We start from the raw sequence: 16,585 nt of genomic DNA on the forward strand, positions 1-16,585 counted from the left end.
GTACATTTCTATCAAGTGTTTAATTTTGTAGGTAATATATATTTTTCTAATACTGAAAAATAAAAGAACACTAAACATGATAAAAATAAAGGTAAAAATATAAAACAAACACCCTAAACACATTGAGGGGCTCAACATGCTCCAATTGTAGTCAAGCAGTAAATTTTGCTTACAGTAAACTACAAAAATAATTAATAAATAATAATAAGGAAAAGTATTCATAACAAAGAATGAAGTGTTCAGGCATTAGTTAAATTACATTTCTTTCATATGATCCATCTGTTCCATCCAGTAAGAATTAACCCAAGTCCTTAATCTTGGAATATGTCTCATATTAAATCACTTTAAACAGTTTCTACCCAAATATTTTTATTTTTAAAAAAATATTGCAATGGACAAAACATTCACTTCTAATATATCACTTTTTAACTCTTCATTCTCTGTTTATAAATAATACAAAAGCATTTTGTACTTATGTCCCATTTGGGAAAAAATAATGCTGACATTCATTGCAAGAATATTATAATATTGTGCAAATTTTTTATCTTGAGTAACAACTCCTCTAAGGACATTGTTTTTCGGTTAGGACTATTTGTATAGTAACTTCATCACATTTATTATCAAGATGTCTGGAATTTAAAACAATACGGCAATGACAACTTTAGGGGGGACATAAGATACAACTGGCAGTGTTTGAAGTTAACAATATAAATAAATGAGATTCATGAGTGACCTTTCAGAATGTTCAGGTCATACTTACCTTCGTGTAAGAAGCTGGCGATACTGTCAACTGCAAGAAGGCATTTCTAACATAAATTTTCATTTTCCAGGAAATGTTCATGTTTAAGATGCTGAAGAGTTTTTATTTTGGATTCTCAATTCAAGAAATAATTTATACAGGAGGTAGGTGAAGAACAATTCAATTTTCTTTTCCCCTAGCAAGAAAATTTCATGAGGATATCGAAAGTGTTATAGGAAGAGTTTGTAATGAAAAATCTTGGAATAAACAAATTAACATACTTCACCATATTATTGTTTAGGTATATAAATCCTTACTTTACTTTTTTCAGTTTCCACAACTTAAGTCCTTTTAATGTGGAGTGAATAAATAACTATGTTATTAAAAAAAATTAAGTCATAATTAAAATAAATTTGTATAATAATTTTATTTATAATATACTTTTAAAAAAATGTTTATGAAACAAAAAACATATTTTGTATTATTAATTGAATCCCTTTCATTAAGCACACTGATAAAATTTTTATGATACAATTAATTACATTCTTATGTTACAAAAGCTGATCTGCCTACCACCAGTTGATTAAAGAACAAACAAATTTGCATAAATAGTGAGAGAATTTAATATACAAAGTTTTCTATAAAGTCAACAATATATCATTAGCAATAATTACTTTGGTTTAACTATTTGTAATCACAATAAATAAATACTTTTCTCCCAATCGAGTAAGTTTTCAAAAATAAGGTCTTCAATTCAAAACATTATGTTGATAACACTGCAAACAATAATGAAATCGAGTTACATGATATTTTGATTCTTAACAATAATAATGAACATCAGTATTAAGTGCAGACAATAACAATTTTTGCTATAAAAATACTAAGTAGCTCTCAAAATAATTTTCGAAAACCACTCCTTAATTTTTTTTTTAACCTAATAATTATAATATAATTTCAATATTCATAAAAAATCAATAAGATATAAAAAACCAAAAAAAAAAAAAAAGTAATACAAATTAGAATTAATTTTACATCAAATGATGAAAGAACAATTCCTCATTGGAGCAATTTTATTTTATCTTCATTACAAAAGTGAAACATGTCATGATCACACAAGAAATTTTGAATGAATTGAATCTCTACGACAATGCTTTTATTACTTTATTATATTCATCTTTTCACTAGAATTCAAATATAAAGTATTGGATTTCTAAAACTAAAAGCAATTTTTTTTTTATTAAAAAAAAAAAAGGTCTAATTAAAGCTCACCAGAATTGGTATTTGAGCAAATGCTAAATTACCTTTAGAATTACGGAAGGGATAATTTAAATAAGGAAATAACATTAAAATAATTAAAAATTGTCTTCCTAAAAATAACTAATAAAAAAAAAGAAGAAATTTACCCAGTTTTTATCATTAAGCTTACATTCACAAAATAATTTTTTGTTCGTTTTTTGGAAACTAGTAGAAATGGAATGCGCGCTCAAGTCCTATTCTAAAAAAAAATTGTGTTGACAAAACATAAGTACAAGATTTTTTGTAATAAATAAAAAAATATTAAGATATAATCACATCTCTTTCAATAAAAAATTAGAATATATAATGAGAGAAATAACAATCTACAAATTATATCCTAAAACAATATGACTCGACCACTGGTGTAATGTCTAATAAGACCTTTTTTTAAATATTTAAATATGAAAATAGTGAGTTACATCTATATATTAAGAACTAATTCTGGTTATACACATTGGTATCAAGTCGCCCTCAATACAACACTTTCATCTTAATAATGCATAGTTTTCTCTTTTTTTCTTTTTCTTTATGTATATATATAAGCAAAAGCCTTGGAACTTTAAAAAAAATTAAAACAAGGAAAACGACAGTAATAATTTACACAGGTTCATCCTTCTTGACCAAAATCTTCTTTGAATTTATCGAGTTTTTTCATATCTTCATCATTCACTGTTGGTTTTGAAGTAGCTAAAGATCTTAGCATATCACTCTGAAACGGAAAACAAAAATAAAAAATTAGCAAGTTTAGTGAGAGAGATTAGATAAAAATTTGTTTATGACGAATTTTAAAAAATTTGGTTCTTAATTCAACATGTTTTTTTTTGTACGAATTTTCCTAAAAAACTATACATTAAATGTGTTATGAATTGCACTGTTTTTGAACAAACTATTGCAATATAGGACTCCAATGAGAGACTTGGCCGAGAAAAAAACAAACAAGAAAACCATTAAAGAAGAGCAATAATACGATCAATCAGATTTCACATGATTAATTAATCATAAGAGGGGTAGAGTTAATTTAGAGTTGAATGCTTATGACTTTGCCTTTCAAATTGAGATTAAGCTCACATATTCTGTATTTTAGTTGGGATGTATGGTCACAAGTTTTGATGTAAAAGATATATTTGAATATTTTTTTGCATGTCAATGACATCTAGTCATAAAACAGAGTATTCTTCTAATTGACTCATTATTCAATTTCAATCTTTTAGTTATTCTTGCCCTAGTCTCATCAAAAAACTATGGGACCATTTAATACATTACCATCTGTAACAGATATGTTTTTTTTCAACCTATCAAAGAAATGCTTCGGGATAGTAGACATTGCAGTTGCTTTAGTGCTTGTATTTAGCATGTCTATTTTCTAAATTTAAAAACTTGAAAATACTTTCCTGTACTAACTTTCCAAATGAGCCTTTCAGTCGAAAGATTGACTAACTCCAATTTCAACAGTTTTAAGAAAACTACTTGCAATGTTATTTCTCATTGAAGAATTTCAACATTTCTCTTTTGCAAACATATGAAATATAAATATACAACATTTTACTAATTCCAAACTAAAACCAGAAATAACTGTTCTTATATTTAAAACAATCCTCATGCCACTGCTGATGTACGGCTGTGAAGCCTGGGGAGCGGCATCCGTCACGAAAAGGAAAAAACTACAATCTTTTCAAAATAAAGTCCTAAGAATCGCAGTTAATACTCCTTGGTTCATAAGAAATAGGCAATTGCATCGCGAATTACAAATGGAGTCAATAGAGGATTATATCAAAAAACGGTTATTAAGTTCCCCTCCCAGTTGCCGACAGTTAAAGGAGCAGTGACCTACAACCTGGGAAACCCAACCTCAACCCGAAGGCTGAAGCCCAGACTGCTGCAGGACATTCTTTTATAAATTTTTAATAAATATAAAGTTAATTTATAGTCACACTACCTCTATTTACATATTATTATTCATTTTATTTATTCATTATTATTTTTTTTCCTCTCTTTTCTTCTCTCTTCCCTTTTTCAAATTAACTTGTTTTTTTTTTACTATTAGAAGACAATTGTTTATTTTATTTAAGTGTACCAATATCATTATTTTTTGTTATTAATTTTACTTTCCTCTTTTATTAAGAAGCATTATTCTTATCTATTTATTTTATTATTATTATTTTTTCTTTTAATAAGAACATTGTATATAGTTAGGGGTGTCATTTGTATGACTATACCCCCTCATAATCAACTGTTAAAAAAAATATACATAATATAAGTTATATCAACCATGTAAGGCCCACCATGCCGATCTGGTATAAAAATAAAACAATAAAAAAAACATTTTACTAAACTTCACATTCTGCTCCTAACTACTTATTTATGCTAAATTGTTAAAGAATCAATTTTGAAAATATTAAAAATGATTTTATGGAGTTAGTTATCCTGTTAAATGAAAGACTCATATATACTTAAAGTGAAACTGAAGAAACTATCTATTTAATAACTATGATGACATAAAAATATTCATCTAACAGGAAAAACAGAAAAAACATTGTGAATGAATCTGCTAGTTAAAGAATCAAACTCATGTTAGAACAGATTTTTATTTATACGTATTATTATTTTTTGTCGTTCTCCATTAAATTTTACTACTTTATGTATTACATACACTTTTTTCTAAAATCTTTGGATTTCCAAGAGTACATTAAAAGTAATCATTACTCTTATTTCAGGAAATGTATTTTCAACTTGGAAAAATATTTTTATTTCTTATATTCGAAAGTTATTAATCAAATCCTTCCATAGTTCATATTTCGTCATTTTTCATGACTAATAAAAATATGAAATGGTTAATTATTTGAAATAAACAAAATTAAAGGTATTTTAGAAAATTTGACATTTAAACCCACTCAACTATTTCAATGAAGATAAGACCTATCTGATATCAAAGACCACTTAATTCTATATAGCTTTACCAACTTCAATCGAAATCTTTATGACCCTTTCAGGGAAAATTCTAAAATCAATCTATAATATAAAATTGTACTACTGGTTGGTTGGTTTCAACGAAAAAGTCCCAGGCATATATATATCTTCCCTAAACATGTAATATCAGTTTTGTATGACTTCATTTTTGAGCTAGACTATTGACAGACACACAGACCATTTTTCGAAACTTGATTAATTGGACTCAGAGAACCTTAAAATGTGTATTTTCTTCAAAAACTATAAATCAAAATGTTTCACAATCTCAATACTTCCCCTAAGTATATATTCTATATATAAAGTAAACCAGTGAAAACTTGACTTAAAAATGAATTAGACTTTTTTTCTAAAAAGAATAAAACAATTTAAAAGTAGGAGCCCAAAAACCAAAAATGAAAGGGTGTGAAAACAAGAAATGCATGGAAGCATTACATTTTTTTAATATAAAAAAATACTGTTAATTATCTTAGATACAATATAAATTGAAATTAATACAATATAAATTAATAGTTAATATACTTAAAATCTATTCATATAAAATATTAAATATAAAAATACTGACCATCGTGACAGGAGGTTCATAAAGCTTATCGCTTGGAACTTCCATCCAAGACATTTCAATAGCACCAGGACTACCTGGTGAACAAGGAGTGAGGAGATCATCTACTATCTCATCTGGGTTGGTCCTTGATGGGCCTTTTAACCTTCGAAAGTGAGTGGCCATTTGGACCTTCCTAACTGGTTGCATTAGGGCATCTCGAACTACAATACTTATATCAGCACCAGAATATCTAGAAACACACAAAATATCTACATAAAAATCGAAAACAAAAATGAGAAACTAAAAAAAAAAAAAAGACTGAATGTTAACTAAACATTGCAAAGAAATAATATTTTACTTTAAAACTTGAATAGATTAGTAAAAAGTTGTTGACTAGTGAAACAGCTTATTTTATTTTTACAATTTAATTTATTTTTACAACCCAAAGACAGTCAATTCATCCATCTGAAGGTGGAACAATATATCAAAAATCATGATGTAGTATACAAAATATTAACTGAAAATAACTCTGGCTTGTCATGCTATAGTTTACATCATTTGGCATGACATATGTTTTAAGTGTGGTGGGTTCAAAGCATCTTTTAGAGACAAAATGTGGTTTATTGCATCTTTAATCACTTGGTAACATTAATTGTGAAGTTTCAAGTTTCTATTGTTATTTACACAAAAAATATTTAAAAAAATAATTAAATTGTGTGCCGCCATAAATATACGTATGTAACGATGTGACATAGAGAGGATTATAATCTTCTTTTCTGTTAAAAGAAATCAATCTATATATAAACATATAAAGTCATTGGTTCCTCCTACATCAAGTTTATGGTTACATTGGAACTTTTTTTATTTGTTATTGTCACTATAATGTTTAAAATCCTCGATTCTTCCTAATTATGAACATTTAGTGATAGTCAACAATATAATTGTGAACATTTATTTTTATCCTTATTTGATACAGTTATTTTAGTTTTCTTCCTTTTAATAATAAACACTATTCATATTTTGTGCCTCCAAAAACTGATAAATTTTCATAACCCAGATCTGATTCTTCCTCTAATCATTCCCATAAGATGTTTTTGCGACTTTTTGTGTTTTGAGAATGAGATTTTTATTACAAATTCCTTTTATTAGTGATTCTTCTATTTTAGAAATTCTATTTAACTCGCTACTCTGATGCCACTGGCCTCACTCATCAGAACTACTTTCATCTGCCGTCAGCCAATCTACTATATACCCAATTTCCAAATGTTGACACCTTCTCGTTCACAACAAGCTACTTATTTGTCAATCAGGTGTAAAAGCAAGGACTAGATGGTTTTTAATTTAATATATGATTTTTAAAACTTTAACTTTAAACAATTTTTTTTTCATTCAAGAACTTAATTTTATTTTATAGCAGAAAGTTTTTTTCCAAGTGTTTACTTTTTTGTTGGAGAGCATTTCTAATTTCTTTAAAGTCGACTTAATTTTTTAGAAAATGTCAAAATTCTACATTGAGAAATATTTTTTTCACATTATGCATTAGACACTGGCAAAGAGCACTAATAAAGTAAATGAATATTGTCAAAGGGTATAAGTTAATTATGAATTCCCCATGATATTTTTAGTTATTTCTACTCTATAGATTTCTTTGTAGAAAGGGCCAACTTTCAGGCGACAGTAAGTCAACTTTTGAATTTTTTTATACAGCTTTTCTATTAGTCTATTTCTAAAATGTATGTACATCTTCTGCTGACTCATAACTAAATAGGTAAAGATTTAACTAATTAAATTTGACTAATGCGCTAAGTCAACTAAAAATGTTATTTATTCCGAGACCCTTTTAAGGATATTTCTAGAAGATAATTTCTACGTATATCTGTAAATATATTTGTGATGAATTTTTGATTTTCACTTGACCAGATATAAAACAAAAGTCTAACAAGTAGATACGTCAATACAGCTTTATCACTATTTCTATATTCTATTTTTGACCATTTAAGTACCAATCCACATAACCCCTGAAAATGTATTCAAAATCAAATAATTATACAAATAGATGTTAAGCCTAAAAATGTATCCTATAAGTTGTTTCTTGATGTTAAAAATTTTAAATTCCTTATTATAAGGACAATATTTTTTTACCTCCTACACGATTATAAAGCTGCCCTACATTCAACAGTGATGAAGTAAAACAATTAATATTTGCTTTTATATATACTATTATACTATTACTTAAAATCCTTACCCATCTGTTTTCTGGGCAAGTATTTTCAGTTCTTCTTCCGACAGTTGATGAAAAGTATTCCCGAGATGGAGTTTGAACATAAGTAATCGTGCATGTTCCTCCGGTAGAGATATGTAGATTCTTTTTTCAAATCTTCTCCTAATGGCTGCATCCAGGACCCAGGGTATATTGGTAGCTCCCAGAACTAATATTCCATCATTGTCATTACCGACACCTAGATAATTCAAAATGACACGGATGGAAATGGTCAATAAATCGAACAAAGTACATCACTACTTACAAAACAATAATTTAACATATAATAAATCAATACCTTGCATTTGAACAAGAAACTCAGTTTTAATCCTCCTGGCTGATTCAGACTCATTATCTGATCTTGATGAACACAAAGAATCAACTTCATCTATAAAAATTATGCTCGGCTTATGTGATCTGGCAAGTTCAAATAGGTTCTTCACCAACCTCTCAGACTCGCCAAGCCATTTAGAAACAAGATCAGAGGAAGATATAGAGAAGAACGTTGAATTATTAGCTTCAGTTGCTACAGCTTTGGCAAGATATGATTTACCTGTTCCTGGGGGCTAAAAGAGGGAACAAATGAGTTTGATAAGTACAATTTTCAGTCCCGAAGCTATTATATTTTCAAAAGACAATAATTAATAAACGTAAATTACAGTCTAGATAATAGAAACCATAGATAGTAAGTTGCAATTTTTTTTAGTCTTTTTTTATTTAATCTAATCACCAATAAACACTACTAATAACGTCATGCTATTCAGGTATCAAGGCAAACAGAATAACAACAGACAGAATTTTAATAGAAAATAAATGGCACATACTCCAAACAAAAGAATACCCTTCCATGGTATTCTCTTCCCAGTAAACAGATGAGGAAACTTAATTGGAAGGATCACTGCTTCTTTAAGAGCTTCTTTTGCTCCTTCTAGACCAGCGATATCAGACCACTGCACACATGGTTTCTCTACCACAATAGCTCCTTCTAATCTTGATTGTAGTTTCTTTTTCTCAGGATCATCTGAATCACTATCACTATCACTTTTCTTTTCATCTGATCTGAAAAATAAATATTACATAGAAAAAAATTAATAATCCTTTTATGTATGACTTAAAATTTATTGTTTGGTACTTCTTTTAAAAGAAACTTTAAGACCACTTATTTATTAGCATAGTTCTACACATATGAATATGCACACTAACATAGTTCTGATAATGATACTGCACCCTCCATACAAAACTAACATAACTAAAAAATCAACCCTTTAAGAAAATATTTTAAAACTCATTTTTTCTTAAAAACTTAAATGAAGAATACATCATTATGAATAAATATCAAATCAATTGAATAATAAACAGTTAACATGTTAAATATAGATAAATATGTTTAATAACCTAGCAAATTAATCAAATGTGGTCTTAAATATTAATTAATCACCATCCCAATTCCAAGAATGAGGATAAGGACACCTTTACTGACTGATGAGAAAAAAGCTTACTAAATTTCATGAGAATTAGCTTGGTTGATTAAAAAAAATTATAATTACAAAACATGCCATGATGATATAAAATAATAAAAGGAAACATTATTGAAAATTGAAATTATCAATGTGCATTACATTTATCTATTTTAAAACACAGACTCACTTGGAATTACTTTCTCCTTCTTTCACAGGTTTTTTCTGTTTTCCTTTTTTTAAATATTCCTTGAGCTTTTCAGCTCTTTCTAAGTATTGTAAACATTTGTTTCGAATGCTTTCCTTAGCTCGTTCACTTTGTGCTTCATCTGAAATTAATTATAAGATAACATAAATTTAATAAAAGATAGTACTATAAAAGTAATCTAAAAAAATCTGGTGCAGTACTTTCACTTAGCAACCAATATTGATTTGAAACATACCTTCTTATTTCAAAACAACATCTTTATTACTCAGGATAAAGATGTTTCCCCTAACTATATTTTCATTTATAGGTTAGTGAAAGTAAAAAAATTTACATTTGTCATAATAACCTTGGAAACAAATAATTTATTAAAAAATATAGTTTGTAAATGCGTTTTTCTTTCACTTCCCATTACTCTCTACAACTTCATATGTTAGATATTAATTTTCTTTGGCTTTTCAACAATATACTACATTCTATAAATTACTCCTCTTATTTCTGAAATTGTTTTGTTAATCTTAATTGAAATTATAAAAAAAGCAGTATAAAGCTGAATATCAAATGGTGAGAGCATGCTCGTACTAAGATATGTCTTATGGGGGTTATAATTATGTCCAGATGTCTAATGCTTCGCACATTATTAGTTTCTACACTTGTACTATGAACTAATACTATTAGCTTTCATTATGAAACAGGGCCCAGATAGGCCCACATTGAAATAGTCAATTAGGGCTTAAATGCAAAATATTCAAAAAATCTTCCTTTAAAGTATTTTTAATTTTGTTTATTTGAAAAAAATAAGAAATTCTCATTTTTAACAATAGTAAACAATGAATGAATACAAGATATTAAAGAAAATCATGAATAACTAAAGGAGAAAAATAGAGACATCCTATTTGAACGGGAAAAGCTGAAACTGCCCGATCTTTCCCAATTTCACTACAGCTTTGTTAACTTTTTTATACTGTTGTACTCTTGGCAGGAACAAAATTTAAAATTGTCATTCCAACCTCGACCCTAAAATAATAAAGACTTTTACAAAAATATAAAAATAGAAAACTCTTACTAAAAAGTTAACAAACCTAAAAAGGGTTTTTTAAAGCAAAAGACACCATTCTAATTATGAACAGAGGAAGAATAGATAACATAAGTAAGTACACTTACATTCCTGCTTTAACTATGGAGAAATTATAAAATTTCTAGACATCACAGGTTGTTTTATTTTATGTTTCCAAAAAGTAAATAGGTAAGCAATGATTCATTCAAAACACATCATTCATCATTTAAAACAATACCTTCCATTTATAAAACTATATCTTGTCAAAGTAAATTAAAGACCACCTTCATCTATCATTAACCCATTCCTTCTCTCAGGTGCAATCACGCATTGATAATGTTTATATTAGTTTAAAGAAGTATGCCCTGCACCTAGACTGCTTTGACGTATATCTTGAAAACAAATAAAAATTAAGAATCATTTTCGTGCAATATGTCTTTTAATATTTGAACATTTACCTGCCCAGTGGTCCAGTAAAAGTTATAAACATTCCAAAAAATAGTGCAATAATCTTCAAATTGTCTAAATCTAAACTTTTGACACTACTTAACAAAGAAACAAAATATCATATTATTTCTATCCTTGGGAAGAAATGGGTTAACAAATCATATTGCAGATATCGTATGAGCATATTATGGTTGATTTTAAAACTAGAAAAAAAGACTCACACATACAGTTTTCCAGTTATTGAATATCATAAAATATATGAAACTAAAAAATTGTGGTTTTGTTAATAAACTTATTGAAAAACTTCAACTTACATTTGATAGCATGAAGGAAATATTCAACTGCATGTTCATATAATCTTAATGCCTCTTCATAATTTTTATTTCTGTCCTCATCGGTAGCTTTTGTAACTAGATCAATAGCTTTCTATAAAGAAATAACAATTAGTTAAAGAATAAATCCTATAAAGAAAAAATGAATCATAATAAGTGTTAGGTCTTAAAAAGTTGAACATTAATACATACCTGCAAGGTTCCACCAATACTCATAATTGATAATTATATCGTCTGTAAACATAAAAATGAGTTTTAAACTATGCAAACAAACAGATGAAATCACTTATAAGGAAACTAATCCACGTTAACAAATTACAATTTTATAGGTTAACACTTGTTATGACATTTAACTGAAATAGTAAAATGGACAATCTCCTTCATATACATACTACAATTGTATCTGAACTAGATGTTTTATTTGAAGTCAAAACTATGAAGTTGATATCTCATATCTCAGGACAATACCAATAAAAATAAGGTTGGAATTGACTCATTTGTCACACGTATTGATAACAAGTCGTTCCCAAAATTTTAACACACAGCACCGCAGTTACCTACAGTCGAAGGAAGCACTCCAAGATCGATTACTTTAAGATATTTAAAAATTTTTTAACCAATTACCAAAATTTGACAATTTACCCACAAAGGGTACTGCCAGACGGGTGCCAGCTGACTAGATTTAATCTATTTCATTAATAGAATATTCTGGGAACAAAATCTACAAGATATCAGAATTTAGGCATTAATTAAGCTGATGAAACAATTATGAAGTTTAAAATATAATTATTATATATTTAAAATTCAAGATTTCAAAAATTACAAGTTGTCATGACGTCATTATAGCAGGAGGCAGTAGAATAAAAACGCATGCGTAGACCGTACTTTCTGTATCCAATATTCCGGGATCCTCTGTAAGGTTTTGGAGTTGAATACATTGAATTTACAGTATAATAGTGTTAGGTCTGTTGACGATATGGCAAAACGAGAGCAAGTCTTGATAATAGAGCCGAAACATGAACTTAAATTCCGAGGTATGATTTATTATTTTTAATTCAGAATACCGCCGTTAAAATCTGTCCTATGTTAAACAACCTCGAATATTTGCTCTGTAATGTGTATTTTACCTTTATTTTTTTCCCTCTTTGGTTCGTTTTATCAATTAGCGGCAATTTAGTTAAAAAACCACCAAATATAAGTATACTGATTTATTTTATATAATTCTTAAAATGGAATAATTTAATCATCTTTGGTTCAGTATTTACATCTGTATAATTGATTTTTAAAATGTATTTTTGTATCAGCATGCAATGAATAATGTTTTTATTTAACTATGTTTTAGGTCCTTTCAAACAAATGAGTACTTCTCACTTACAATTAAAAAATCCAATAGACTCACCTGTTTGTTTTAAAATAAAAACTACAGCTCCAAAAAAATACTGTGTTCGACCAAATTCTGGTGTTGTGCTACCTAAAGAAACTGTTGTAGTTGCAGGTCTGTTTTTATCATATTATCACTACCGAACTGTCAATGAAATTATTCAATATTCACCGAAAAATATGAATTAGCATAAAAAATATACTTGCTACAGTTAATTTAATATTGGTAATAATTTAAAAATGTATTTAACTTTTCCTGACACTTTGCAACTGTCATTATATTTTTTCAGTACTATCTTTCTCAGTAATGTATCTTTTTAAGTAAAGAATTTTAACTGTTATTTAATTGTTTCTATTGTATTATTTAAAATTACTTAGTTTTAATATTAAATATTGATCTGATTTGATTGAAAATGTATATCCTTGTTCTTGAGGGTAATTATTCATAGATGAATCATCATTTTTATAGTTTGTCTCCAACCATTTGAGTTTGACCCTAGTGAAAAAAGTAAGCATAAATTTATGGTGCAAACAATGATTGCTCCAGAAGGTGAATTTAATCAAGATACATTAGTAAGTACGAATATTCGGATTTTGATAATTAAAAATTTTATCAAATAATATTTCCTTTCTTAGTAATTACTTCTATATCTTTTCATAATATAGTGGAAAGAGGCTGATGCAGAAAGTTTAATGGATACTAAATTGAAATGTGTATTCGAGTTACCGACTGAAGGAGAAGTTGGAGCTACTGATACGTCGACTAGGGAAGAAGCTAAAAACAGTGGAGATTCAGTAAGTATAATTTTCCAATTATTCAAAATTTAATTTAGGTGAATTAAATAATTTATTTATCTACTTATGTTTCTTGACTCAGTTTACCAAATTATGTAGTCATAAATGTAAATCGGGTATTACATGTATCTAAAAGCATTGGTCTTAATTGACGTATTTATTTATTATGTTTCTTAATAATTTTTCTATTACTATTCTACTTGATCACCAGGACAGTTAAAAAAAAAAATCAGTTCTATCATATTTGATTTTCATTCATTTAAAGAATTTCTTTTTGATTTATGCAAGTTGTGTGTATTTTTAAATTAATTTGTTTTTAACATTAATCCATTATTAATAAGCTATATAATATATCTATGGTAAATATATCAAATAATTTCTTCTCAAGGATTTGACTGAAGAAAGTTGAATTTATACCAACACATTTGCCTATTTCACATTAAAGATGAAATCAAATTTTTATTTTTCTCTTAATCTATTTTGTTAAGTTTGTTTGTTTATAGGTCCCTTAAACTTTCATGAAATTTAAAGGGCCCCTGTTTTTTCCGATTCTAAGTGGCACTATCCTTTTCTGGATAGTCATAATCTAAGTTGATTATTTTATGTCTTTGCCGAAAACAGCTTCCAGGCAATAACACTTTCAATTTTTATTTAATAACTTAAATTGTGGGTATTGTGCTCAGCCTTTTGAATCACTTTTAAAATTTCCTCTGTCTATGTATCAGTTGATCCAGTCGTAATTTATTTATCTACTTGAGGACTAAATTAATCAAAACCATTAGATGGCAGAATTTAACGTATGACTTCATAAATATCCACTGAAGAATTTTGAAAAGCATTTCCACTGGTTGCCAACCAGTTGTCTTACTCTACATCTATTCAATTCTTAATGGATTCAAGGTCAGGAGACAAGAAAGGATAAATCAGTTATTGGCACTTAAAGATTTATTATACTTTTGTAATCCTAAAAGCCGTGTGTTTTTAATTGTTCTATTGGAAACTATGACTGTCATTGATTATACTTTTGCAATACTGTTTATTAAGCTATTTTCTAACATTTTAAATTAATCTTGATAGTTAAATTGTGTCATTCCGACAATGACATTTTCTTGAATCATTTTATGATATTTGCTTTAAGTGTATTGTTCTTAATGATGAACTGTATACTCGTGGACTGATCCAAAGAGATCTTTTATTAAGAGAGAATTTAGTGATTCAGAAAAAAAGAACAAAATAACTCTTTTAATTAATTTATGACTCCTCTTCCTCTCCTCCCAACAGTTCTTTATTACATTAACTTACCGACATAACTAAACACATTTTGTGGTCCCCTGAGTTGAAATAACCAAGCCTCGTTAAATAGTCTGTGTGTATGCAAACAGCATATTTCAAAGTAAATTGTCCTATAAAACTAAAATTACATTTTAGGACAGGTATGTGCCTAGGAAATTACTGCAACTTTTTTATTAAAAATTTTTGACTGAAAGTTCCTCTTTATATAATTGAATTATACACTTTTTTTGATTTTTCTCTAAAACATTTCTTAACTAATTTGATTAAACTTGATAAATAAATGTATAATAAAGTGTTATTTATTATCAAATAGTTCTTATCCTCATTGAAATAGTTTGACAGGATTTAAATGACAAATTAAAAGAAAATAAATTAATCTTCCTCTAAAATACCTTTTATTTTGTTTATTTGAAATAATTAATCATCCATAATTTTTATTTGTAGTGTAAAATGGATAATTACAAACTATGAAAGGATTTAATAAGTAACTTAAGGAAATTAGTGGAAAAATATTTTTCCAGGTTGAAAATACATTTCTGGAAATAAGAGTAATAATATAATCTTATTATATATCATTGGTATGCCAAAGATTTTAGCAAAAATAATATGTTACATATAAATTTGTAGGAGATAATAGAGAATTATGATAATCACATTATTCAAAGGTTTTTCCTTTTGCTAGTCCCATAAATGTTTATATGTCACATAGTTATTAAATATTTCTTTAATTTCACTTAACCTATATATGAGCCTTTCAGTTAACAGCATGACGAACTCCTAAAAATCGTACTGTGTATTTTCAGTATTGGTTCTATAACTCATTTGCATAGAATACATGTTTAAGATCAGGATGTAAATTGTAGTTAACTGTTATATTTTTGCCATAGTTTTGAAAACAAAAAAGTTACAATTTTTCAACGAGAAATAATATTATATAGCCAATCTGTCTACTGAAACGGCTCATTTGAAAGATCGGTGTAAGAAAGTAGAAAGTACTACTACTGTAAATGATATAGAAATATCTGTTTTGAAACGAGCGAGAATCTAATGAAATTAATGAAGTTTTATGTGCCCATCTATGGGAAGTAGAGTGGTTAGTAAAACTTGTTTTATGGATGGACCACCCTAGATTTTTATTTCATCCTGACATAAATTTAGATTTTTAAATGAGCCTAGATAATGTAAATTTATTGATTTTTAAAATTTTAATTTAATTTTCCATTATTTATTTTTGGTGTATATGTTTTGCAAATATAGTTAGGATAGATGATATATTTTTTTATAATTTTCTGTAGCATTGTATTATTATTCTAATCCCTTTCTGCTAGTCCAGACTTGTGAGGAATTTTTTATTGTATACACCTAATGTTTGTTCAAATTATTTTTATAAATTAGAAAAAGAGAAAAAATAATATAAATCATCTGGTTATAATTCCATGTTATAATGGACTCATTCTGATTTCAAATAATTCATAGTGTTACTATTTAAAGGAATGTATATTAACATATAGATACTTACTGAAATAAAGTCCAAAGAAGGGTAATTACTGTTTGTTGTAGCCAAATGTGCAAGAAGGGGGAGAGGCTGCTAAAGATATGAAACTAAAGGTTCTCCGGGAGGAAGAGAATTCATTACGTCAAGAAAACCTTCTTTTGAAGGTAATACTTAAAACATTGTCAAAATAATTTTATGATTACAATCTTCTGATATAGAGATTTATATATATATATAGATAGAGATGATCCGTGAATATGTCCGTGAATTTTACCTAACCAAATAAAGCGTCTTTCCAGAATGAAATCAAGTATCAAATCA

At 27.5% G+C, this 16,585-nt stretch overlaps 2 protein-coding genes across 4 annotated transcripts in view; one reads left to right on the forward strand and one right to left on the reverse strand.

Annotated features, from left to right (window-relative positions):
* Positions 1-1,141: 1,141 nt before the first annotated feature.
* Positions 1,142-12,038, reverse strand: Vps4 (vacuolar protein sorting 4). Of its 3 annotated transcripts, none has more exons than XM_014418522.3 (9): positions 11,926-12,038; positions 11,494-11,535; positions 11,284-11,395; positions 9,451-9,589; positions 8,628-8,862; positions 8,102-8,369; positions 7,789-8,002; positions 5,565-5,793; positions 1,142-2,744 (listed from the first exon to the last, which is right to left on the reverse strand). In XM_014418522.3, the coding sequence occupies exons 2-9, from the start codon at positions 11,515-11,517 to the stop codon at positions 2,643-2,645; spliced, it is 1,323 nt and encodes a 440-aa protein (XP_014274008.1). In that variant the 5' UTR covers positions 11,518-11,535; positions 11,926-12,038; the 3' UTR covers positions 1,142-2,642. The 3 variants fall into 3 exon arrangements, with proteins under 3 accessions (XP_014274008.1, XP_014274006.1, XP_014274009.1); XM_014418520.3 differs by having other exon boundaries at positions 11,694-11,977; XM_014418523.3 differs by having other exon boundaries at positions 11,859-11,972.
* Positions 12,039-12,159: 121 nt separating this feature from the next.
* The window catches only part of LOC106679394 (vesicle-associated membrane protein-associated protein A), an 8,732-nt gene continuing 4,306 nt past the window's right edge, over positions 12,160-16,585 (forward strand). Inside the window, exons 1-5 of the mRNA XM_014418524.2 lie at positions 12,160-12,335; positions 12,644-12,796; positions 13,151-13,254; positions 13,348-13,476; positions 16,330-16,428. Of these exons, the coding sequence (XP_014274010.1) occupies positions 12,278-12,335; positions 12,644-12,796; positions 13,151-13,254; positions 13,348-13,476; positions 16,330-16,428 (543 nt within the window). The 5' untranslated portion in view covers positions 12,160-12,277. The remainder of the gene's footprint in view (positions 12,336-12,643; positions 12,797-13,150; positions 13,255-13,347; positions 13,477-16,329; positions 16,429-16,585) is intronic.

Source organism: Halyomorpha halys, unplaced genomic scaffold (assembly GCF_000696795.3).
Source record: "Halyomorpha halys isolate HHAL.00 unplaced genomic scaffold, Hhal_1.1 Scaffold200.1, whole genome shotgun sequence".
Classification (NCBI taxonomy): domain Eukaryota; kingdom Metazoa; phylum Arthropoda; class Insecta; order Hemiptera; family Pentatomidae; genus Halyomorpha; species Halyomorpha halys.

What these genes read in the sequence shown, in the direction of transcription:
- Vps4 (XM_014418522.3), bottom strand. Translation starts at nt 11,517, where the DNA reads ATGAGTATTGGTGGAACCTTGCAG. An exon ending in AGGGTATTCTTTTGTTTGGA is followed by an intron (nt 8,370 to 8,627) that starts GTATGTGCCATT and finishes TCCCTCTTTTAG; the next exon opens with CCCCCAGGAACAGGTAAATC. An exon ending in CTTGCCCAGAAAACAGATGG is followed by an intron (nt 5,794 to 7,788) that starts GTAAGGATTTTA and finishes GTGTGTTTCTAG; the next exon opens with ATATTCTGGTGCTGATATAA.